The sequence below is a fragment of the Fonsecaea multimorphosa genome (assembly GCF_000836435.1).
Source record: "Fonsecaea multimorphosa CBS 102226 unplaced genomic scaffold supercont1.1, whole genome shotgun sequence".
NCBI classification, from domain to species: domain Eukaryota; kingdom Fungi; phylum Ascomycota; class Eurotiomycetes; order Chaetothyriales; family Herpotrichiellaceae; genus Fonsecaea; species Fonsecaea multimorphosa.
Genome location: NW_015971635.1, coordinates 624,715 through 646,734, shown reverse-complemented (window position 1 = coordinate 646,734; position 22,020 = coordinate 624,715). Strand labels below are relative to the sequence as shown.

The window sequence follows — 22,020 nt, the reverse complement described above, 5'->3', positions numbered from 1 at the left end:
TTAGTCATGGAGTTGTTCCGCGCCATTGGCGTCAGCTACTGCCAGATTGGGAAGAAAAGTGGAGAGCCGTCCCCCAGAGTCCCAGACGAGGCTGCTCGGCTGCTGGTCCCTGGCATTAGACAAACGAATCTACCGACAACGAGCTGGTTGATCAGTGAAGGCCATGATGGCCCCAAGGGGGTTATATCTGCAGGGTCAGCATCCCAAGCGGTTTTCGGAGCCGGGAGACGCAGTCTCCATTGGACCAGGGGCGATACATGCGCAGTAGCCAACCTTACGCTGGCCATGCCGAGTATCCTGTTCATAAGCGTATTAAAGCGTCTCTCGGTTCCTGGATTAAAAGTTGCCTGATCCTGTTCTTTGGTTGTCCAGATCAGCTCCTCCCATTCCCCCCCTTCTTCTATTGCGAGACCAACAAAGGCAACAAGCCAACTTGGAGCTTTCTTGTTCCCCAAAATGCCATCCGGCGGCTGTCTCTGCGGCAAGATCAGGTACGAGTATGAAGGGGAGCCGTTGAAGATTGTAAGATTCCCCTTGATATTTTGGCATACACCACGCCACCCACCCCATTGTTTGTTCATTATAAGACACGGTGGGCGGAAGGGGAGAGGCAGCAGGCTTACCAAGCAAGTTGCAAGCAAACAATAGCTCACCTGCCACTGCGCTCAATGCCACAAGTCGACGTCGACCATGTTTAGCACTGGCATCTTCCTGCTGGACAAGCAATTCAAGCTGCTACTGCCGTCGTCGGACTCGGAGTCCGCCACGCTCCAGACGTACTCGTACCCGCAGACGTCGGACGGCTCCATCCAGACCCTGCACTTTTGCAACGTCTGCAGTACCACCGTGTGGAGGACGGGAGCCGCCGACAAGTACGCCGGCATGCTGAGCTTGCAGCTGGGAACGCTGGATGATCAGCAGGTCAGAAACCAGCTTGCGCCCAGCGTCGAGTACTACGCCAGCCTGAGGACAAAGTGGGTGCCCGAGATCAATGGGACTGAGCAGGCTGAGGGATGCTGAGCAATGACCCTGGGGGGTTGAATCTGGAAAAAGGTCAGACATAGTATGGGGTGAGGGCTCAGGGGTATGCAGGATGGAGACGTCGACGGAGATCGAGAATAAAGCGTTCGATCGACGCCGGCATACCGCCGAAAGAGCGACGCGATATCTCCTGAGCGTGGCGTTGAAGCGCGGCCAAGGTTGGAGGAAGAAGGGTCTTCAACGCCTTTCTCATACGATAGATACGATCCAGCCGTTAAATACGGGGATTGGCCGAGATGAGGGCGCAAGATATTTGTGCCTTTTTGGCAAGCGGAAGCGAGGCCAATAAGTTGATTGTCTGGCCAAGTTGTGCTGTTCAGGATGACAAATGCTATCTACTGTGCTAAGTGGTAAGCCAGGCCACATCGCACCTTCTGTGACACTTTTGCACAACTGGCGGATATAAACGAACTCCGGGAAATCCCTCCATTCTGTGTACAAAATCTCCACCGTTGGTAAGGGACCATTCGAGAGCCTCGGAACTAGATACTGGTGATGGCGATTTTCCGATTGGACAAGAACCAGTCAGCATTCTAGCAGATGCGGCACCCAATAGCACGCCAGGGGATACACAGCCAGACCAGGTGGTAGGGACTCAGGGGTGTCACAAGGCGGACTCCCGCGCTCATTCCACCTTTTCGGGCGATTCTTCGACATGGGTCACCGCTGGCTTCTTGTCCAAGAAAGCTCCCGTATTCACTTGAACGTCGTGCAGCGCCTTTTCTTGGATCTCGGTCTGATACGTCTTGAACTTGAAGACACCGACGCGCTTCTCGAATAGCTCGTCAATCTCCTCCAATGATCTCCCTTTCAGCTGCACTCTGTCAGCCAAAGCGCTTCTTGTGACTTGAAATGCTATCTTACCTCTGGAATGCAGAGAAAGTAGAAAATTGCGCAAACAATATTGCTGCCGAACCAGATGTAGCCATACTTCGGACCCTTGAAAATTTTAGTGAATGAATTCGAAACTCTGGCGAACTGGCTGTATTCACCCAATTTAGATCGGTAGGGTTGATGAAATAGGGCGTGCAGAAACTGGTGAGCCACGCAAAGACGTATTGAATCGAGGTTGCCGATCCCACAGTCCACGCACGCAGACGGGAACTCACCAGCTCTGTGGCCACGGGATACGTCGCAGCGCCGACGCAGCCTGGATACGTCAGCATTGTCACACCACATGGGAAATATGGGTACTCGAACCGTTATAGAAGAACCCCCAAATGGCAACCATTGCCACTGTGACTTTGCCAGTCTCAATGGTAAAGGGGTGGACACTTTGCGCAATGGCCATCCCAAGGAAGCACAGACTTGTCACAATTGATCCAAAGATACAGATGAATCTTCTGCCAACCAAATGGCGCATGGCGTACATGCCACAGTTGACCCCAACAAACCCGATACAGGTAATCATGATTGAATACTGGAAAGCTTGTTTGATCCCGGCAATTTGGAAAAAGTACGTTTGGTACGCGATAGGGAACCACGAGCCGCTCCCTGCTTGGGTCAAGATAGTACCCCAGCACAAGAGCGTCCTTCGCAAATCGGCACCTCGCTTAAAGTCAGCCGTGAAAGTTCATATACACACGTGCCAGCTTCACTCACCGCGGAACATATCCAAGAGCCCAACAGACTTTGCAACCCGCCTTTCTTCCTCGACACCGCGAATGATTTCGGCCCATTCGAGTTCGAAGTACTCTGGAGCCACCGAGTTTGCCCGCAACGTCTCCAAGGACTTCCTGGCCTGGCTCTCTCTATTATGGTGCAACAGCCACCGAGGCGTCTCAGGAACGAAAAATAATCCGATGCCCAGAAGGACTGGCACAATGTAAAGACTGCCAATTGGAATCTGATAAGACCCTTTATCCAGACGGTCCTTGGTATAGTTGTCGACGATGGTACCTAGGATGGCACCGATATTGACCCAATAGGCAAAGAGGGCAACCATCACTCCTCTGAGATGAGCCGGTGCGATTTCAGCGGTGTAAATGTTTGAGAAGGTGACAAGGAAGCCATTTGAGAATCCAAGGACAATTCGACCAAGATAAATCACCCCCTTGTTTGTGGTGCCAATTTGAATGGCCAGTCCGATGCAGTTCAGGATGCAGGCCAACCAAAGCGCCGTCTTGCGACCGTAGAAGGCACCGAAGGCTCCAGCGAGAATCGACGAGAGGAAAGCACCGAGCGTCAAGAGGGAGCCGATCAGTTGTTGAAACGTGCTGTCAATCCCATAGCCAGTTGGCTGGCTCGGATCTGGAAAGCCAAATACTTTCAGAAAACCGGGCATAGCCTGGAGGGCGCCGATTGCGGCACTATCGAAGCCTTTACAGGTTCTTGTTGTCAGTTGCCTGTTGCTCTGGACTCAGCGCCCGACAGGCTTAACTAACCATACTGAGTATTGGCAGTCGCGACAATGCAAGCAATCATCAAGCATTTGCGATTGGCCCAAAGGGACGTCACCGGCAGGGTGACTTGGCTGGTGTGTGGAACTTCCGACATCGTGGTACTGTTCGACAACAGATTAAAGCTTTCTTTCTTCCCCAGTTGCCTCTCATCCCGCGTGTAGGAGCCCCCTGGGTTATATGTCCTCTCGTCCCCTCCACAATACCCCGGCCAAATCTGGGGTTCCCCTCCACAAGGTTGGCGGGAGAGATGCAATATCTGGTCAAAAAGCCAATGGGTTTGGTTTGGTTTCTTCCGAGGTCGAACGTCCACATGTGGAGCTTATCGAGCCTGCATCGATCCACCCTTCCTATCTCAGTCGCTATTCAGCTGGGAGCTGGGACGAAAGGAGCAATTGGACTTGTAGCATGCAGCACTCTCTTTCATCGACACAACACGAGTCAACTCCGCATGTGGGGAGCACAGACCCCGACCTCGTTCTTCGTCTGAAAGGACCACTCATGTGGTGTTTTAGATGCCCCAGGATGTGGGATTTGCTCTCCCACGACATGCTCAGAGCTTAGTGCGTTGCAGATATGTGACAGAGAGTGGGAGTGGCGGTGACAACTTAAAGCACCCAACCTCTCGCAAAAGGCTCTCGCCTCAGGCCTCGAGATGATAGCTTGGCTTCTGTCGTCGAGCCTCGACTGGGTGGCCCTTGGATTTCCCTTTGCTGGTCAATGGCTCTCCTCACCTTTCTGATGTTTCATGAGCTCCTGCTGTGCACTGGGTGCAATTGCAACAACTTTGCCCCACATGCGGAGGCAGGGCAAGGGCATGCAGATTATAACTGCCGCCTCTTATTGTTTCGCGCTGGAGTCATCTGGCCCGGCGATTCGCCGCTGCAAGAGGAAAGACGGCAGGTTTGATGGTCGTTGGTTAGAGTTGTGATGGCTAGGACAACCATGCCGGAAACAGACAAGCATCGTCGTTTCATTGACGAATCAGAGAGGATGAATTCGGAAGGATCTCACTGCGCTGCAGCATGCAGGTATGTCCAGCGCTGTTCTGAACGACCTTGAACGTTGCTAGCGTCGTCTGGTGAGTCGATGGAGAAGACCAATACCTCCACAGTCCCACCTTTCGACACCTTTGGCACATAGAAAGGCAAGAAATGCCAGTATAGGAAGAAGGAGGACACCGGACAGTACAAGACGGTGCGGAAACTTGAGCCGAAGTCGCGATCGCTCATCATCCACCTAGCACATTGCAATATTTCAATGATCTGGACAGTTATGGTCGACAGTGTTGGCAAGTTGGAACCAAAAACTTAGAAATTAACATGACGCTATAGACATCCATAACAGTGGCCAAACTGGGTCGCCAACGCTGTCCATTTCCTGTGATACCAGTTGGCGGCATTTCTGGGCTTAGCCCGCTGCATATGTGTGGTTTGGTGAGTTCCCAAATCATTTCTCTCTTCAAGGTAAATAGTCGAAGTTGAAAAAGGCTCCACCATGATGGAAGCCAGTTAAATTGGACATATCCAGTATATTGAGTCCATCACCATACTGATCTGACACGATCGGTTCCGGAAATTGATTCATGGTGCTCCATACGTCGCCGAGATTGGTAGAGAGGTCAAAATGCTGTGCTTCAAGGAACTCATTAGTGGGGTCATATGGAGGAGGAATGAACCTTGTGTCGTCGCTGCCGCCGCCTTGCATTGCAAACGGCATGGTGGGTTGTGGAGGCGCTTGATTCTGCATGTCTCTCCGCATGGCCTTCTGATTGAGAGAGGTCGATGGTCTTCCATCTGCAGCCCTCCCGCTTGACATTGTGGGTGCATATGCGGCACCTGGAAGCGACGTTGTAAAGGGTTGACATTCTGGTGCACTGCTTCTCATTAATTGGTCGGATCCGACAGTATCGCCTGGTTGCGCCATTGAGCGATCAAACTGTGTTTGAATGGGAGACCTGGAGCTGGTTTCATCGATGGTCATCTCTGATAGACCTTGACTATTCATACCGAAGCTCCCAAGAGATCCATTGATTCTATTAGAATCTCCAATGGTCACTTCAGTGACTGAGGGCCATTGCCGCTGCAGACGTTCTCGAGTCTCGGCAAATTCTGCGGGGAGTAGAGATATCATAGTCTTCCGAAATATTAGCCCTCGCATGGAAAAAAAGATGCGAATTCATCCACTAACCTCTAGAATGGTTTGCGTCCTCTCGCCAGCATTGTTGCGCTTCGCAAGAAGAGCAATCGCCTTTCGGCCGACCGATATATCCCTGAAAGCGGATTCCCTCCCTTCCCATTCGGTAGAATCGAGAACCACGAACAGGAGTGTCACAACAGATCCGAAGACCATGTGCAAGACGGTAAAGCCTCCGCCTTGGAGAAGGTCCTTTTCGAGCATTCCTCCGCTCAAGCTCAAAATAGTATGACACGCTTCGATACAGGCCGCGGCATACGGGCAAAAAGTGATGTTGGACGATGATGTGTTTTGAGCAGAGGCTTTGGAGAGGTAGTGCAGGAAAGGTCTGTAGAGGTAGATTTGGACGTGGGCATGCGACATGCGAAGTAGATATTGCGTCCTGGGCAGGAGAAATTAGCGAGTTCAGACCATTCCTGCATCCAGGAAGGAGGGCTGCCTACCGTAACAAAGATCTGGGTACCGATTGCGATTTTAGACGCAAACCAAACGGCAGACTCTCTATCCACCCTTTTAGAGCCCTCTCGATATCCTTGACCTTCTCAACGTTGACTAGATATGTTGTTGGCTGCTTTCCGTGCGTTTTGCTGATCCCTCTGGGCGGATATATATCCCTCACAACCTGTTCCAGGATCTTGTAAAGGGCGATGATGGCATTGAGGCCCGCTATTGTACACACTTCATCCAGAGGCTGGGGTGAAATGTCTGTTCTCGTGATATACGCATCATTAACTTCCATGGGCAAATCTTGGTCGACATTTTCGTCGTTCAAGAGCCTAGGCATGCCACACGCCGTTGCGAAGTAAATCCCCAGAAGTCGCAATACCCAGAAAATCCGCTTTCCTACTTCCCGCTCGATTAGGTCGGCGTGATTGGACTTTGAACGATGGAGACCCATTCGGAGGGCAAGCGTCAGTGCATGGGTCACGTATGAATACACGGTTCCAGCACGAGCGGTGTCTATAGTGAAAAGGATAAGGAAGATCATTGTTTGGAGGGAGAGCCCATCAGTACAGTCGCCGACGTCGATAAAGGCACGGCTGGCCGCAAAGTACTGTAGCCTGTCTGAAAATTAGCTTCAGATGCTGCACTTGATGATGTAGTAAACTTACCCTTCGGTGATCTGCTGCTCACGAGAGGACTCCATAGAGTCTACCTGAATGAACAAACATCCTAGAGCTAGGACTGCATAGAGAAGAGGGAGGAAGCGTAGCTGTTCGGCTGTATAGTCGTTGGGTGATATTGTGTATATGTTCTCAAAGGAGCGATCGAAGCTCGGTCGATGTAAGATGGGGAACAGGGAATATGTGTCCACAGCAGCATCTACCAAGGCACGAGCTCTTCCTCTGGAGGGAAGACAGGCGGCAGCCGCAAGAGAGTAATCACAGTCGAATAGTTTTGCAGGAGGCCTTTTTGGGGGCCGTAACCGCGAATTAACACTGTCGCTTTGCCAGCCTTTTATCCTTTCTCGCATCCGTTCGATGAAAGCGCGCTCTCCAGAGTATCCCTGATATCCGTCCTCAGCTTCCTCAGGTGCGTGTCGCGTGATGATGAACCTGGGCGCCATCCAGGACATAGTTTCGTCAAAATTCTCTGGGGAATACTCAGAATGTTGATATTGGCTAGGTTGTCCGGCCAAATGACCGTCTGCCGCGGGCGGCGTACGGGTCGCATTTGCCGGCTGAGTGAGGTTCTTGATGCACGATTCCAAAGCTTCAATCCTGGTCTTGAGAGACTCGACGTGCTCCGCGGTACGGAGGCGTCTTCTCTTCCTGCGGCGCGGTTCTGGATAGATACAATCTAATGACGTTAGGAATTCTGTCGAAGAAGCAAAATTCGTTTCGCCTCTGGCTGACCTTGAAAGGATATCGCACAGTGTCTGCATGGGTTCTTTCTGTCACATTTGATCTTGCGTTCTCGACAAGGAATGCAAGCTCTTGAGATAGGGTGGAGGTTCTGCGCCTCGCGATTCTTCATGCTCTCCTCCCGACGCACGCCGTGCGATCGTCCTGAGTCGCCATCGGCAAGTGCGTGGCGGCTGACATCTGCGCCATCTCGAGACTCTTTTCCAGTCCCATTATTCGGAGCCTGAGGCCCCTTGCATTCGAGGGACTGCATGTGATCGATTGGGTGTTCACGGATGATCCACTCGTTCACCATGTAATTCGCGAGAATGTTGATAAGATACGAAAGGCGGAGTCACACTCGTGAGATATAGGAGACAAGGAGGGCGTCGGTTAAATCCTTTTCTGCAATATGAAGTTCATCTTAGATAGCGCAAAAAGAGAAGATGAAAATATGGATCGATGGGTCAGTGCGAGGTGACGAGGGTCAAAATAACAGTTGACGCAGGGGGTCTTGCTTGGATTACAGGCGCCGTACGAGGTACAGGTGACTTCATGCGTGAATTAAGTGACAGCTGGATCTCTTCGGGCAGCCGTAGGCGGTCATGCGCCCTGACAAATAAATCCGCTAGCGCCGGGCCCTCATATTTTAGGCGGGTGCAGGCACGGAGCCTGTTTATTTGACCCCTGTAACCAGCTACTCAAGTACCTAATAGTTCATACCCAGGTAGGTATCTACATGTACTGTACTTGTGCCACCTGTCCAGCCCCTCTTCTAGGCACCCGAACGCCGATCGACCACCCCCATTACACCACACCGATCCTCCAAAATATGCTACCATGTATCCGTCTAGCTACCTACCAACACGCCACTCAAATATCATCCAATCTGGCCAAAACTTGATGACGCTGTGATTCCGACTATTCTAGTTTTACAGGGTAACGCTCTCTCAGAACACCACCATACTGCCGGAGGAGAACTGGTACTGGAATCAAAGCGAGAGTAACGAACCCAAGCAAAGAATTTCCCCACTGTATCGAAGTCAGTATACCCGTCAGGCTTTGACGAAGGTCATTTCCACAGAGAGGCTCACCCCATATCCAAGACTTTGATATAGCGAAGGCCCTGCAAGTGGAAGGAACGCCCCAAAAAAGGACCTCGTTACCGTCACCGAAGCTATTCCGGAAGCCGCATACTGAGAATATGCGTCGATGATGTACGTTTGGATGGAACCAAAGATCCCAATCATGCCAAATCCGAACGGGCACAAGCCAATGATAGGGACAATCCAGTGTACTTTTGCTTGGATCGACCATCCGTACCAGAAGAAGGATATGGGAACGAAGAAGGCAAAAAGTAAGCACATTGTGAGTCGCATCTCGGGTTGGTAGATTCCATTGTTGGCTCGAGTGAGACGGACAACGATCCGGTCGCTTGTAAGCCCAAATAATGTCTGTCCACATTGTATTCCGATTCCCAAGCCAATGTATGCGAGACCTGTCAAGTCCGGACTCCAGTGATACGTTTTTTGAAACACGTCGGTGACTGTCGTGAAGAGCAAGTAGAGACATCCGTATATCAGTGCGAGGTAGACCGCCAATAGTCCCACAATTGGAGACAGCAATAGCAGCCTCAGAGGCCTTATCAAGCTGCGAGCAAAGACGGCTGTTGCGGAGCGCTTGCCCGTGACGTTATCGTAGCAACTTGTCAGATCGTCGCGTCCCAATTCTCGTGCAAGGCGACGGGTCTTGTAACGGATGAGGACGGCGTGGTTAGTTTCGCGGTAGAATATGAGGATGAACCCTGTGCATGTCCCTGCGGCAATCAAGAGAGTCCAAAAGACCTAGATAGCAGACAATAAATTAGCCCTGCCTGCAAAATGTGGCTCAGAGAGCGTACCCATCTCCATCCCGCGCCCTGCGCTATGAAGCCTCCACAAATGGGACCGAGGACAGGGCCCAACAGAGGGCCAGCAGTGAAGATGGACATAGCCAGCCCACGGTGTTCCTTCTCGAACATATCTGCTATCGCGCCCCCGCCGATGGTCAAGCAAGCAGACCCACCCATGCCTGTGAGCAACCGGAAGACGATCAGGGCTGAGATGTTGGGCGCTAATGCGCAGCCAATCTGCCACACCACAAAATGCAGCGAAGCAATATTCAAAACAATTCTTCGACCATATATCTCACTGAGAGGAGAGAGGAACAGCGGGCCAACCTATAAAATCTGGGTTAGAATCCAAGCAGGTGCAAGTCTTCCTCTGGGATTGAGAGGATAAGAGAACAATACCGCGTAGCCAAGGACGTATGCTGAAACAACGAACGTGCTCAATATTGTTGAAGTGTTGTTGAAGTCGGCATCGGCGAAGCGGACAGCAGGCGCAAAAACCGAAGACGCAAAGGGACTATCAGTTTGAGGTTCCATCCATGTCAGATCATCGTATATCAGGTAAGGATGGAGGGCTGCACCTACCTGATCAGGGTCATTGAGCTCACGAGGGAAAGAATCGTCCATTTTCGCAATGATGTGTAATTCCGTGGGTTCTCTGGATCATCTTGCCCTTCCCATCCAACAATTCCCTTATCCAGGTCTTGCTCTGGAAGCAAGTCCCTCTTCAACTTGTGCTCTTTTCGTCTGCCTTCTTGTTTTTCACTGGATGTTTTCTGCAATGATGGTTCTTCTCGGGGCAGCTCAGAATCGCTGGGTATTTGTGGAGGTTTCTCTTCCTGCGAGTCGAGGGCTGTCGGGACCTCGACATCTCCGTTATTTTGGTCTCTGGTGTCCATTGGAGTCATGAACTTCGTCTTCAGGAGGATCATCAACTCTGAGACGCAATGATACAGTGATTGCCAAACAAGGCTTCGTCAACATGTTTGAGCAATGCTTTTTGCCTTGCCGTGAGGCTTTATAAACATCCGAAAGACACGGCGACATCTCGACGAAACACGCTCTGAAATTGCTGTACTCGTATGCAATTGAGTCCACATGAGGTCAACCATTCTGATAGACCGGACTCCGTTCACGAGATGAAGTGCCTCCGGGCTTTTGAACGACCAGTTCTCCGTGATTTGGGTTAGTGCTTCGTAAAAGGTGGGCCCAAAGGTGGATCGTCCAATATACGAGACCAATCAAGTCTCTCCCCCCCAGAAGCAAACCATGACATCTCAACAGCTTCCTTGCAGAAGCCCATGACCTGCAATATGAACAACTAATCCATCGACTGTCGTGCGTCATTGGAAGAGCATGTTAACCTCAATGACGGACCGGGGTCTTCTAGGGTGCCGAGACTTTGTCGCGAGACACTGTATGTACGACCCTGCTTTCAAATAGGATCTCCTCGCATCCACTGGACATGAGACAATTCGACCCAAATGCTCCAGTTCTCACATGCAGGTCAAGATCCGAATCGCAAAGTCCGTGAAAGGGTGTATGGAGATATCGGAGACAGGCTTGGTGGGTGGCATCTTTGCAATCACCTTTTAAAGAAGACCAGACGCTCCAGAATGTTCTTACTTCCAGGGCCAACGTCTTGCGAAGACAACGGCATTCATTAGGACTCTGCCAGTTTCCACTTGTCCACCTTCCTTTTCACACGCACCCGCCAAGATGACTTCCCACAGACCAGATACCTGCTGTTTCAAGGGTTTCAAGCATGAAGGCGAAGCAACCGGACAAATTGAGCAATGGAATTACTTCGAAGTCTACGTCAAATACCCCGAGAACAAGTCTACGGAGAAAGCGATTCTGTTGTACGTTTTGTGACGGCCTAGTGACCACGAGCCCGGGAACGCCGCCTTTGCAAGCCACTGAGCGCCCTTTGGACTGATGTGCACAACTGACAAACTCCAAAACAGCTTGACCGATATCATTGGCCACCGATCCATCAACTCCCAATTGATGGCCGATCAATTCGCCGCCAACGGATACTTCGTCGTGATGCCCGACCTCTTTTACGGTGATGCGATTGAGCTGAATAAAGTCGGCGAGCTCGATATTGCCAAATGGTTTGTGGGGGGATACAGTGCCAAAGGCATCGGTCACGACCCAACCACTGTTGACCCGATTATCGAGACATGCTTGTCCGAGATGCGACTCAAGCATCACTGCAAAGTACGTGGAATCCTTTTCGAGGATCGCGATTTCTCTGTTCTTCGCTCCCCAGTCCCACATGTTCAAAATCTTCCCCCTCCCCACCCCGTCTCAAACCTCTGACGCTGAAGCAACACAGAAAATCGGCGCAGTGGGATACTGTTTCGGAGCGAAATACGTCGTTCGGTACCTCCGTCCGGATCAAGCCAAGATCGACGTCGGATACGGTGCTCATCCAAGCCACATCGCAAAGGACGAGCTCGAGGGCATCAAAGGCCCCTTCGCCATCGCCGCCGCGGAGAACGACCACGTTTTCCCGCCCGAGAAGCGCCACGAAAGCGAGGAAATCTTGAAATCATCAGGCCTGCCTTATCAGATAAACCTGTACGGCGGGGTTGCGCACGGGTACGTTTAAGTCCTTGTCTTCGTTTGTAACCGAGTCCTCAGAAACACGAGTATTCTGGAGCACAAGTTCGAACGGACTGAGCTAACTGCCCCTGGGGTTTTTCCTCTCTAAAGGTTCGCGGTACGTGGAGACCTGAAAGATCGCACGCAATTGTACGCAAAGGAAGCATCTTTCTTGCAAGCTTTGCAATGGTTTGAGGCGTATCTATAGAAATGGGAAAAGGTATATATGACGGCTTATCTGAGTGAGAGACATCATGGAAAGATCGCTTGCTTAATGAGCTTGTGAATTGATAAATAGATAGATGAGATAGTGACTAAGTCTCACGGGTGCTGCAAGTCGTACATTCCGCGCGAGTAGCACACGAAGGGGTACATGTACTCCGTTCCGCCATCAATTCGTATCCAGGATGTGGTGCGAGGTGCAGTGTGCCAAGGACTGGAGAGTCCGCCAAGCTCGAGGGATTCTACCCCAGGATCGTGGGAAACCTTATGGCACGCTGCTCGAAAAAAATACCTAGTGGGCATTTCGCATTACTGTGCTGTCTGATCTCGCGTGACCATAGTGATGACACAGGGAGCATCATTCTGACTGCCTTCATCTGTGCCACATCTTATGGACACATGACCATAGTCACCCACTGCTCGACCGCCCAAGATTCTACCTCCCAGGAGGAAATGATATGATGAAGATGAGAAGGGCCTGCTCCTCGGCCCACAACCCAGAACTGCGCAACAGCGGATCGACCCCAAACCACGCCGGTCCAACCAAGCGTTTATGCAAACGTAAGTAGGAAATGGTATCTCAATGGTCAAGGCATCTCAATCAACACAAATGAAACGAGCTTCGTCAATCTCATACAACCGACCCCACGTGAACATCGTACAGTGCTTCGACTTCGACTCCGACTCCCACACCCATGATGGGTGGAGAGGAACATTGACTCTCCGGTAGGGCTGATGTTGTTCTTTTCGTCGTCTCCCCAGCTTTATCGACGCTCATATCTTGAGGGCAGCCTTTTCATCAATAATGGCGAATGGATTGGTCTTCTTTGCGACGGGTCGTTTTACGCGCATGACAGCATCTTGGTCTGCCATTCTCCTGCCTAGTGCCCGTTCAACCTTTGCGCCCAGGCTCAGTTTGCTCAGATCGTCGGTCTTCTGCTGTGAGGGGACGAAGCGCTGCTGCGATAGACGCTTGTTTTCCAGTCTGTCCAGGCTTTGTGTGATATGGCGGACCTCAGCCAGGCCGGTTTCCGGGCTGACTGTGATATTTGCAGCGCCAGAGCCGGAGACGAGAGTGTGCGAGTTAGAGTAGGTGCTGGTAGTGGTAGCAAAGGAGGGAGAAGCGGAGTAGGTTGAGTAGCGTTTGGAAGTACGCTTCGAAGTGAGCTGCTCAAGGGGTCAGTGGGATCTCGGGACCAAGGAGGGAGGACTTGGACTTACACTGGGAGCCATGATCGGCCTTTGGGATTCAAGAGATCGGCGAGACATGGCTGCGGCGAGGAGCTGGTATGTTTGCAATGGTTGCGAGTTGTGTGGTCCACCCAGCACCGGGGTCAAGTGATGTCAATGTGTTGGAAGGACAAAGTCGATGGTTCGGACTGGCCAAACACCCGTGCTCTTTCCCTGATGACCCCAGATTTTGGTATACCAAAATGCTGGGAATGTGGGAGAGCGGCGGAGAGGAGCAGTACCTAAATGTTTCCAGATCCAATGGGCGCAAGCAAGGGTTATTAAGTCTGAGTGTGCACGGATTGAGTCGAAAGCAGCGGTCACGGTGGAGTGGGAGATGAGCAAGCGTGGCCCAAAACCGCAATTCCGCTGGTGATCAAAGTCAAGTCCGGACTAGACGTTCCAACTGCCAGTTTGCTGACGCCAGCGAATGGAGATCAATCTTTGGTGGCTCTGGCAACCTGAGGAGATTGGGCGTTGACCTGGTATCTGCCGTAGTACCGAGTATGGAGAGCCGCAATGAAGCTGAACAGAAAGGTGAGTTCTGAGGGACGTCGAGCAGTAAGGATATCAAGGGACGAGGGATGAGTCAGGTCGGAGAATGGGACAAGGGATGAGGAAGTACTCGTAGTCAGCGGTAATGCTAGCGGGAATGGATGAGGCAGATTTGTTACTCCAGTCGATTAGCCTGAGGAAGATCAAGGGTAGAAGAGAGATAAAGAGGAAGGAGGGAGATGCAGCCTTTCGGTGTAAGTGTGCTGCGTGTCTAGCACTTAGTACTTGTAAGAAAGTGGTGGTGATCGCTGATCAAGAGCTGCAGGCACAGCAAGGCACACAGCAGTGACAGCACCGGACGGCCGGGCTCTAACTTGCGGTGTTAGGGCTGGTGGGCTGCCTTCCCAGGTTTAGAAACAAGCTTGTTTAACCCTTACTGCGTGGTGGACACCCTGGGCAACCTTTATGAGGGGCTTTTGTTTTCCTTCTGGGGGCGTAACCCTCCGGAATCTCCTCCCCTGTTCAGTCATTAGGGGCCTGTCACCCACCTGTGGTGCCTGGACCAGTCACAGCCGGCTGTTTCTCCCTGGTACCTGGTTGTCCGGCGGCCACCCTTACCGCTTTCTGTGGCCCCTGCAGCTCTGCCCAGTCAAGCCACTGCTTCAGGATTGCATCCCAGAACCCGAAATCGAGTCCACCACGTGGCAGTGGACGGACCTTGACCTGCATGGTGACCAGTGACCTTTGACCTTTGACCGCCCACAGCCGTTACCACAGAACCCAGAACTGGGAATCGAGAGGAGAAAGAAAAAGGTAAACGGTTCATCGATGCATCCAGCCCTTTGATCATACCACTTCTACCGACTCACTACCGAGTACGTACACCGTGATCCCGCTTTTACGAGGTACACTTTTCTGGTCTTCTTCCTTTTGTTGTCCGACGCCTACCGATCGCGTGCTGTGCTCACCCACTTCCGCCGCCTCAAAGCTGCTTTGGGCAGATTGCAGAAACAATCCGTCCGGTCATGTGGCCCCATGACGAATATGGTTAACCAAGCCTGCCAACCGAGATGGTAGGTGGATTTTGTTCTGCCTTTGCCTGTCTGACACCAGCACCTTTGAATCTTTGGTCAGTGCCACTGATCACCAAGGAAGATTGACTCGGGGGAAGCTAGAAGGGAACCAGAAGGCCTGGTCAGGTTTGGCCGTTTCCAAAGGGAAAATCTCCTGCTCCATCCTATCCTTAAAAGTGCCTCAGTCCCTGGGATCGGATCTCGACTATGCGCGCCAGTGTTTCACAACCTGGGCGGGTGCCCCCAGCTGTCACCGTGACCCAGGCCCAGGTCAAGGTCCATGCAGGTTGTCCGTCAAGCTGCATGCAGCCTGCGGCCTGCGGCCTGCCATGGGTCAAAGACTTTCCGAGGATGGCGAGCGTCAAAGTCCGAACAATTCTTTTACATCATGCCTTTGTCAAACACCCGCAGCCAATCTCGGCTCGCCTTGAATGGCAGGCAGGTCTTGACGTACGAAGAGGATGCTGGACGGCGTATGCTGCTTGTGAGTCTGGACACCGTGAGAACTTTGTCTTCTGGCACAAGGTGCGGGTAGGGACAACAGAACCAGATAGTCCAACTCCGATGCATACGGTAGCGACACACGAAAACAGTGGCAACCTCGGACGAGGAGAAGCGCAGGGCAAGGAACTCACCCTGCCCCAGGCCAAAAAATTCAAACGGGTTGAGAAGCCCAACCCCGGAACGAAAGGATGTTCACACCGGCTCATTACAAGTAGCTCGTACAAACCCAGGCACGCCAGGTCATCCTCCATAACCCATTGATCGGCGCCCTGTTTGGTATTGGCTCATGGCTGTCAGGGCCATATACCTGGTGACCCTGGTCGCCGTTATGCTCATGGTCACCGTCATCCATCAATCATGCCAACCAAAGTAATGCCAGCCTTGCGTCCACCATTCGTTAACAATACTAGTCGCGCCGAAATGCTTCGCCAACCAGAATGCTATTCCACCAACAACGCCGAAACTGCCCACAATCTGCAGTGCAATCCACCCCCGTGCACGCATGCTGTCCTGCCATCTCAACAGCCCCAGCGGATCCTGCATTTGATAGCTGGGCATCACTTCGACACCATATGCCCTGCCGATTTTGCCGCCCTTTCTCACAAGGGCCTGCGCGTTGTCTCCCTGCTGCAGAGGCACGATCGTGCCGTCGCGGACTTCTTCTCCCATTCTTTCCACCAGCCAGACAGCTCTCTCGCCTCGTGCCAACCGCTCGTACCGCTCCCTTTCCCTTTGCAGGCTCAACTGTAATTCACTCGCCCATTTGCTTAGCCGCATCTGCGCCAGCCTTTCCTCCCGTTGCGTGTGGTCGGCGACTTTGGCCAGTGCCCAAGAGTTCGATGTGTTGAGTGAGACTTCTGACCCCACAGGGATCAACACGCCAGAGTTCGAAGTGCTTAGTGGTGTTTGCAGTGGAGAGGTGAGCGTTGAATTCCGCATCGAGGCGTTATACGATTGTGACGGGAGAGAAGGCGATGGCACGGAGGTCAGTCGTGGATGTGCCAGGTGCCAAGTCACGACTTTCCTCGCCGCGGTGTGGCGTAAGTAAGCGACTGTCTCAGGCTCAAACATTGATTCTACGAGCAACCTGAGCTCGGAGGGCAGGAGCGGTTGGATGTATTCAGGGGACATGAGGAGGGAAGCGTCCATCGTGTCGAGGTCGGGACCATTCGTTGAGGTTACTGTGAAGGGTGCTGTTGCTGGCGGTGTCGCTGTGGCTTGGGTGGGCTCTGGGGTGAATGCGACTGATTCCGCTGTCGAGGGTATGGATATCGGGAGTCGAGGTAAGCTGGACATGCTGGGGTCCAGACTCTGTTTGATGTATTGCTGGTCTTCAAGAGTGAGGAGATCCGACTTTGCGATCAGAGGAATGATGTTGCATAGTTCAGACAACTGGCGAATACATTCGCAGTCGTCTTGCATGGTATCTGTGGACCACCAAGGTTAATCACCACTCGGCTCCTGAAATGTTACGTCTGGGTTCGAAGCAACGTATTGGCTTACCTTTCGAGATCAAATACAAGACCACGTCGACCTGACTCGCGCCCCGCCCGCTCAACAACCCTGAGAACTCGCTCGTGAGCTGATCAACACTCACCATGGCATTCACGAGCTGTTGCTCTGCATAGTGAACGAGCCTCTCCAGCTTAGCGGAATCACCGGTGTCCACAAAGCAGATGTTTCGTTCAAGCACGGAGTCTCCCATCGATTTGCGCCGGCGCAGGATGCGAGACTCCTCGATTGTGGACCACCATACCGGATACGGTTTTGTCGAGGCATAAACCTCGTTAACTGCCTCTGAGACACTGGTTGGGGTCCGGTGGGAAGCGTGAGACGAGCTCGCGGCCATAATCGGATCGACGTGGACAATGTCTTCGCAGAGCTGGACGATAGATTTTATGAGAGATGTCTTTCCCACGCCTGTATTACGTGGTACAGTCAGTAAGCCTGCGTTCGGTGCACTGTTCCATGTCTCTTCATGCAGAGAATAAGAAGAAGGTAACATACCTTTGCGACCTGCAACCATAATCTTAAATCTTCCCAATCTCTTCCCCCTTTCTGTGAAAGGCCGCCTGGACGGCATCTTGATACTGGGCATGATAAGTTCCGGTTGGCTGTCCTGTACTCCGCCTCCCATTGAAGACAACATTTCAACACCACCGACTCGCCCAGCTCTAGCCTCATTTTCGTCTTCGTCACCACTGGACAGTATTGCCTGACTGCCCGTCTCATCCGCATTAGTCAACAACTCATCGTCGGAGTTGGCAGACGATCTCGTCTGTTCCGATTTCCGCGAGGCGAGGGATTTCGGGCTGCCGGGTAGAGAAATGTCTCGCGAAGGTAAGGGCGACGGAGTGACAGCTCTCTCGAGGAGGGTTTGAGGTGGGATAGCGTTGATCTCGGGGTTTGCGCTGGAAGAGCCTCGTCGGAAGCGTTCACAGTTCGTCCCGGGCTTGATGGTTGAGCGGCGTCGACTCCCACTCCTTGTTACGCTTGAGGTCTCAGCTTGTCGGGGTGTGGTGTGCTTGATGGAAGGCCGTTCGCGGTCGGCTTCCTCGATGGTATCCTGCAGACTGCTCAAGGGCGATGTCGACGATGGCCCTCCAGCACTCCGGTCGGAGTGGTGCGGCTTGACGGAGGCATCAGGATCTCGTGAGAGGAAGAAAGTAGTAGCAGGATTGCAATGGCGGTCGCGATCACCAACTAATGAGGGCGGGTGCGAGTCGGCATTGGACGGCTTGCGAGGGCGTGGTGGCTCTGTTGTATTGTTATCGAGGCCGATCCCTGGTCTCATCGTGCAGTCATCCAGAGGGTTCGAAAGAGTAGACGATGATAGAGTAGGCAAGGAGGATATGTAGAAGGCAGTTGTTGTTTTCTAGGTTGAAGGACAGGATTGACAGCTGACAACAAAGCAAGGTACAAGTCAAGCAGGTCACCGACATCGCGGCCTGAAGTTACTCCTCAGCCTATCCTAGATATTACCCCACGACAAGCGCAGGCAGGACTCGGCCTCGTCGGACACACCACGCGGGGCCGATCCTCTTATCGCGTCGCATCGGCTGCCTCAGCTGATTGTGCCTGTTCCTCCCACTTTCGCGCGTCAAGGACATATAATAAATACCACTCTTGGTGATTCATCAGGATTGACCCAGTTCCCTACCGATACAAAGTTTCGCAACTTTTTTGGACCAACCCGGAATCACCATTAGGTAGGTTATGTCTCATTCGCAATGAGGGACTACTGTACAGTTCCATGCCCACGCCCGTGCCATCCCATCTCTAGGGAATCCCAAGATCTCGGATAACATATTTCCCCTTCGTACACAGACAAATACATGACCTCGCTCGAAAAGACGCGCTTGCCCTGGACCATGACTCTAACAAAGCCGATCCGAAGTTGTTGCTGTCCCGCTCGCTGGAGGTGTGAAAGGTGACGGAAATCCCACTTTCAGTGTCGTCCTGAACAATTCTGAAGCTGGCTATGCGAATACCACTGCTGGATCGTGAAAATATGTGTAATGTAATGGGAAGTACTTTTTCCAAGTACGCCGGTGCCAGGGAAATCGTCGAAAAACAACCCCATCACTTTTTGATCGCTCCGCTGAAATCCTGGGAATGCAAGAAGCAAGTGACGAAAGATTCTTTCAGTGAGCGATGCTGTGTTTCAGCATCCCGCACCTGGACAACCTCACGCAGCTTGGCCTTGGCCACGTCCCTTGGGAGTGACGGTACCAGTGCCAGGCTTCCCACCCCGTTGGAATCCCCCACCACGTCCGGCATCCTTGGGAAAGTTGGTCTGACTTCCAGATCGGCCGCTCTGCATGCCACCCCGGCCCCGGTTGGCGGTTCCACCACCACGATTGAAGTTAGCATTGCTGCCGCCATATGCATTGGGACGGGGTCGACGCTCTTCGACGTAAATCTGTTCAGTGCCGACGGTGTGGGGGTTAGCAGCAACGGCGGCAGCGTAGCCGGCGGCATCAGCAAATTCGACAAAGGCACAGTTCTATCTTTCGTTAGTGGACCTTAAGAGTAATCAATAAAGGACGGGACCTACCCTAGGTCGCGCCACGTCGAAATATTTGAGCTCGCCGTACTTCTCGAGAACCTCTCGAAGGATCCTAGCATCGACTTTGTCGTTTACGTTCTTAATGTACGCCATCGTGGTCCCCTCTGATACGGTTCTGTTCGGTGGTCGATTGCTCTTCTTGCTGTGATCTGCAGTTTGCCAGCCATTGCTCTGTGAGGTCGGGGTGCTGGAAGTTGTGTTCGGGGTTGCTGGTACAGGTTCCACTGGAGCTTTAGGGGCTTGTGTAGGTTGCGTAGGTCGGGGAGCTTTTGGTTGTGGTGCAGGAGTCAAAGGAAGGGCGGGAACAGCTGGCTTTTGAACGCCACCTCCCAACATGCTGGCCCAAGTCTTTTTCGCGGGAGGTGCTTCGGCAGGAGTTGGGGCTGGCGCAGCTGCCTCTGTGGCCGGTTCGGCTGCAACGGCTTCGGGTTCAGCAGGCTGCTCGCTTACGGCAGGCTCGGTAGTCTCTTGGGCAACATTGTTGGCCTCCTCCGTGGGACCTGAGAGCTCTGTAGCCTCTGCTGCTTCTTCAGCAGGAGCAGGAACGGCATCGCCATTGACCTCGGCTGCTTCTTCAGCTGCTTGTGTTTCTTCCACCTTTTCCTCCGCCAGTATCTCGTCAACCTTCTCAACAGCGTCCTCGGTAGCAACGACGTCTCCACTATGAGATGGGATATCTGCCACACCTGCAGCAGGGGTGGGCGGCTCTTCAGCCGGGACTTCTGCCTGAGGTTGTTCATCTTCAACAATCTCGTCCTCATCATCACTAAGGTAGCGGAAGATATCGTTGAGGACGAAGTAGCCGTTGGGTTGTTCAGCAAGGACGAAAGTTTGAACAAATTTGTGATGCGGTTCTGACTTATTGGACATCTCGCCAATCACCTGGACTACAATGTTGTTGAACGAGGCCTGGGAGTCGACATTGAGGACGCGCACTTTGCAGTCTTGGAGATCGAGGGCTTTAATCTTCTCGCTGATGGCCTGTGTTTCCTCCTTGTCAGCAAAACCTGAACACCTCTTAAAAGTGACAACGTACCTTTGTCCCAACAGCAGGAACGACTTTCTCAGCCTCGACGCCCGTGACCAGCTGTGACTTCTTGGAATAAAACAGGTGGATCTTTTCTGGACTCTTAGATAGAGTTGTATAATACTGCTCCACAAAGTACCAGCCAATCTCTTGAGGGTCTGCCTTTTGCTGAGTGGCGGAGGTGGTAGTGCTTTGAGAAGCGGAGGCAGCATGAGCCGGCGCAGAGGGGGTCGAGGCGGCAAGTTCAGCAGGCTGGCCATAATGGGTTGCCCCGTACAGGCCATTAACAGGGACGGTCTCGGTCGCCATGGTGAGATATCAGCGTGAGAGCAGCCTGACGCGGTTCAGCGGCGTTCTTTTGGACTGAGAGCGAATCGCGTCGCTAATTGAAATAATAGGATAGGAGACTATGAGGTTGGTCGCGGATGGGAAATAAGAGGATTGAACCAGCGGCGCGGTCAATCAAGCGTGATAGATATTGCAGACTCTTAGTCGATAAATCTAGCACGCAGGCAAACAGACAAGTGATTCCTCCAAGGGGGGGAAGAAACAATGGATTGAAGCACAAGAGACGCGCAACAAGAAGAGGATGGTGGAAAATGAAATTATGAAAGGCTGGGGTATGTGATGGGTGATTGTGCGATGTGCGGTGGATGAATCCGAAGGTCAATTGCTGTTGCTTGGTGCACACTGCAGAAATCGCCTTTGTAAGGACAAGTCTGAAAAATATCAAAAAGCGGAGGCAAGTTGGAGGCACTCCTAGCCTTGGCGGGTCGAGATCGCTCTCCACTGTTGAACGTGAATGGCGGGCAAACATTCCCTCGCTTTCGATCGCTTCTCGCTCTACAGTCACGATTGGTTTCCCAGCGAACTGCGGAACGAACTGTCGAGCATAGCCAATGTCGGTTCTTACTGTGACGTGCATTATGCAATCCCTGATGGATGTACCTATGGCTGCCTACACTTCAGGTAACTTCTTTCACTTGTGGCACAGAGCAACGCTCCTCAACAAGACATTCTATTGCTTGTCCGGCAACATTGCACCTCAATGGCCACTCTGTTCAAGACGTGCTGGAAACCCAGAACAAGTGGACTTGGAGCCGTAGGGCCCGTTGCCAATGGCCAACTAGCCATCCAGCCCCCAAGTCCTAAATGGAGTCTCTACCAGGACAGAAGGTGCATACCTATACGGACACAATTTACAGGGCCATAGCATGCACGAGATACACTGCCAGGAGAAGCATAGCTGGAAGCAGGGTTCCTCTCACAAGAAGAACCAACTCCATACAATTTGGCAGCGTCTTCCCGGCCTCCCATGAACCTGGTGGTGGTCGATGAATGACGCAACTCATCTTCCAAATACAACACTTCAGCTAATAGGAAAGGTTGCAACCTTGCTAGAAAAGGTTCACGTTGGCACCA

The 22,020-nt window shown here is 52.4% G+C and overlaps 9 protein-coding genes across 9 annotated transcripts; 2 read left to right on the top strand and 7 right to left on the bottom strand.

The window, feature by feature from the left end:
• Positions 1-456: 456 nt before the first annotated feature.
• On the top strand, positions 457-1,020 carry Z520_00249 (uncharacterized protein; the record flags this gene model as incomplete). Its single annotated transcript, XM_016770770.1, has 2 exons — positions 457-522; positions 649-1,020. 2 exons carry the CDS (start codon positions 457-459, stop codon positions 1,018-1,020), a joined length of 438 nt encoding a protein of 145 aa, XP_016637680.1.
• A 646-nt stretch (positions 1,021-1,666) lies between these two features.
• On the bottom strand, positions 1,667-3,537 carry Z520_00248 (uncharacterized protein; the record flags this gene model as incomplete). The annotated part of the gene is made up of 6 exons (XM_016770769.1): positions 1,667-1,855; positions 1,906-1,980; positions 2,034-2,191; positions 2,242-2,589; positions 2,644-3,360; positions 3,426-3,537. 6 exons carry the CDS (start codon positions 3,535-3,537, stop codon positions 1,667-1,669), a joined length of 1,599 nt encoding a protein of 532 aa, XP_016637679.1.
• A 1,364-nt stretch (positions 3,538-4,901) lies between these two features.
• Z520_00247 (uncharacterized protein) lies at positions 4,902-5,423 on the bottom strand (the record flags this gene model as incomplete). The annotated part of the gene is made up of 1 exon (XM_016770768.1): positions 4,902-5,423. One exon carries the CDS (start codon positions 5,421-5,423, stop codon positions 4,902-4,904), a length of 522 nt encoding a protein of 173 aa, XP_016637678.1.
• A 195-nt stretch (positions 5,424-5,618) lies between these two features.
• Z520_00246 (uncharacterized protein) lies at positions 5,619-7,796 on the bottom strand (the record flags this gene model as incomplete). Its single annotated transcript, XM_016770767.1, has 4 exons — positions 5,619-6,018; positions 6,080-6,697; positions 6,749-7,436; positions 7,493-7,796. The coding sequence occupies 4 exons, from the start codon at positions 7,794-7,796 to the stop codon at positions 5,619-5,621; spliced, it is 2,010 nt and encodes a 669-aa protein (XP_016637677.1).
• A 605-nt stretch (positions 7,797-8,401) lies between these two features.
• Z520_00245 (uncharacterized protein) lies at positions 8,402-10,267 on the bottom strand (the record flags this gene model as incomplete). Its single annotated transcript, XM_016770766.1, has 5 exons — positions 8,402-8,512; positions 8,575-9,324; positions 9,381-9,698; positions 9,771-9,885; positions 9,954-10,267. The coding sequence occupies 5 exons, from the start codon at positions 10,265-10,267 to the stop codon at positions 8,402-8,404; spliced, it is 1,608 nt and encodes a 535-aa protein (XP_016637676.1).
• An 820-nt stretch (positions 10,268-11,087) lies between these two features.
• Z520_00244 (uncharacterized protein) lies at positions 11,088-12,186 on the top strand (the record flags this gene model as incomplete). Its single annotated transcript, XM_016770765.1, has 4 exons — positions 11,088-11,230; positions 11,336-11,591; positions 11,710-11,975; positions 12,090-12,186. The coding sequence occupies 4 exons, from the start codon at positions 11,088-11,090 to the stop codon at positions 12,184-12,186; spliced, it is 762 nt and encodes a 253-aa protein (XP_016637675.1).
• A 788-nt stretch (positions 12,187-12,974) lies between these two features.
• Z520_00243 (uncharacterized protein) lies at positions 12,975-13,469 on the bottom strand (the record flags this gene model as incomplete). The annotated part of the gene is made up of 2 exons (XM_016770764.1): positions 12,975-13,367; positions 13,422-13,469. The coding sequence occupies 2 exons, from the start codon at positions 13,467-13,469 to the stop codon at positions 12,975-12,977; spliced, it is 441 nt and encodes a 146-aa protein (XP_016637674.1).
• Positions 13,470-15,853: 2,384 nt separating this feature from the next.
• Positions 15,854-18,296, bottom strand: Z520_00242 (uncharacterized protein; the record flags this gene model as incomplete). Its single annotated transcript, XM_016770763.1, has 3 exons — positions 15,854-16,929; positions 17,006-17,422; positions 17,510-18,296. 3 exons carry the CDS (start codon positions 18,294-18,296, stop codon positions 15,854-15,856), a joined length of 2,280 nt encoding a protein of 759 aa, XP_016637673.1.
• Positions 18,297-19,190: 894 nt separating this feature from the next.
• On the bottom strand, positions 19,191-20,907 carry Z520_00241 (uncharacterized protein; the record flags this gene model as incomplete). Its single annotated transcript, XM_016770762.1, has 3 exons — positions 19,191-19,508; positions 19,560-20,552; positions 20,608-20,907. The coding sequence occupies 3 exons, from the start codon at positions 20,905-20,907 to the stop codon at positions 19,191-19,193; spliced, it is 1,611 nt and encodes a 536-aa protein (XP_016637672.1).
• Between the last annotated feature and the right edge of the window lie 1,113 nt (positions 20,908-22,020).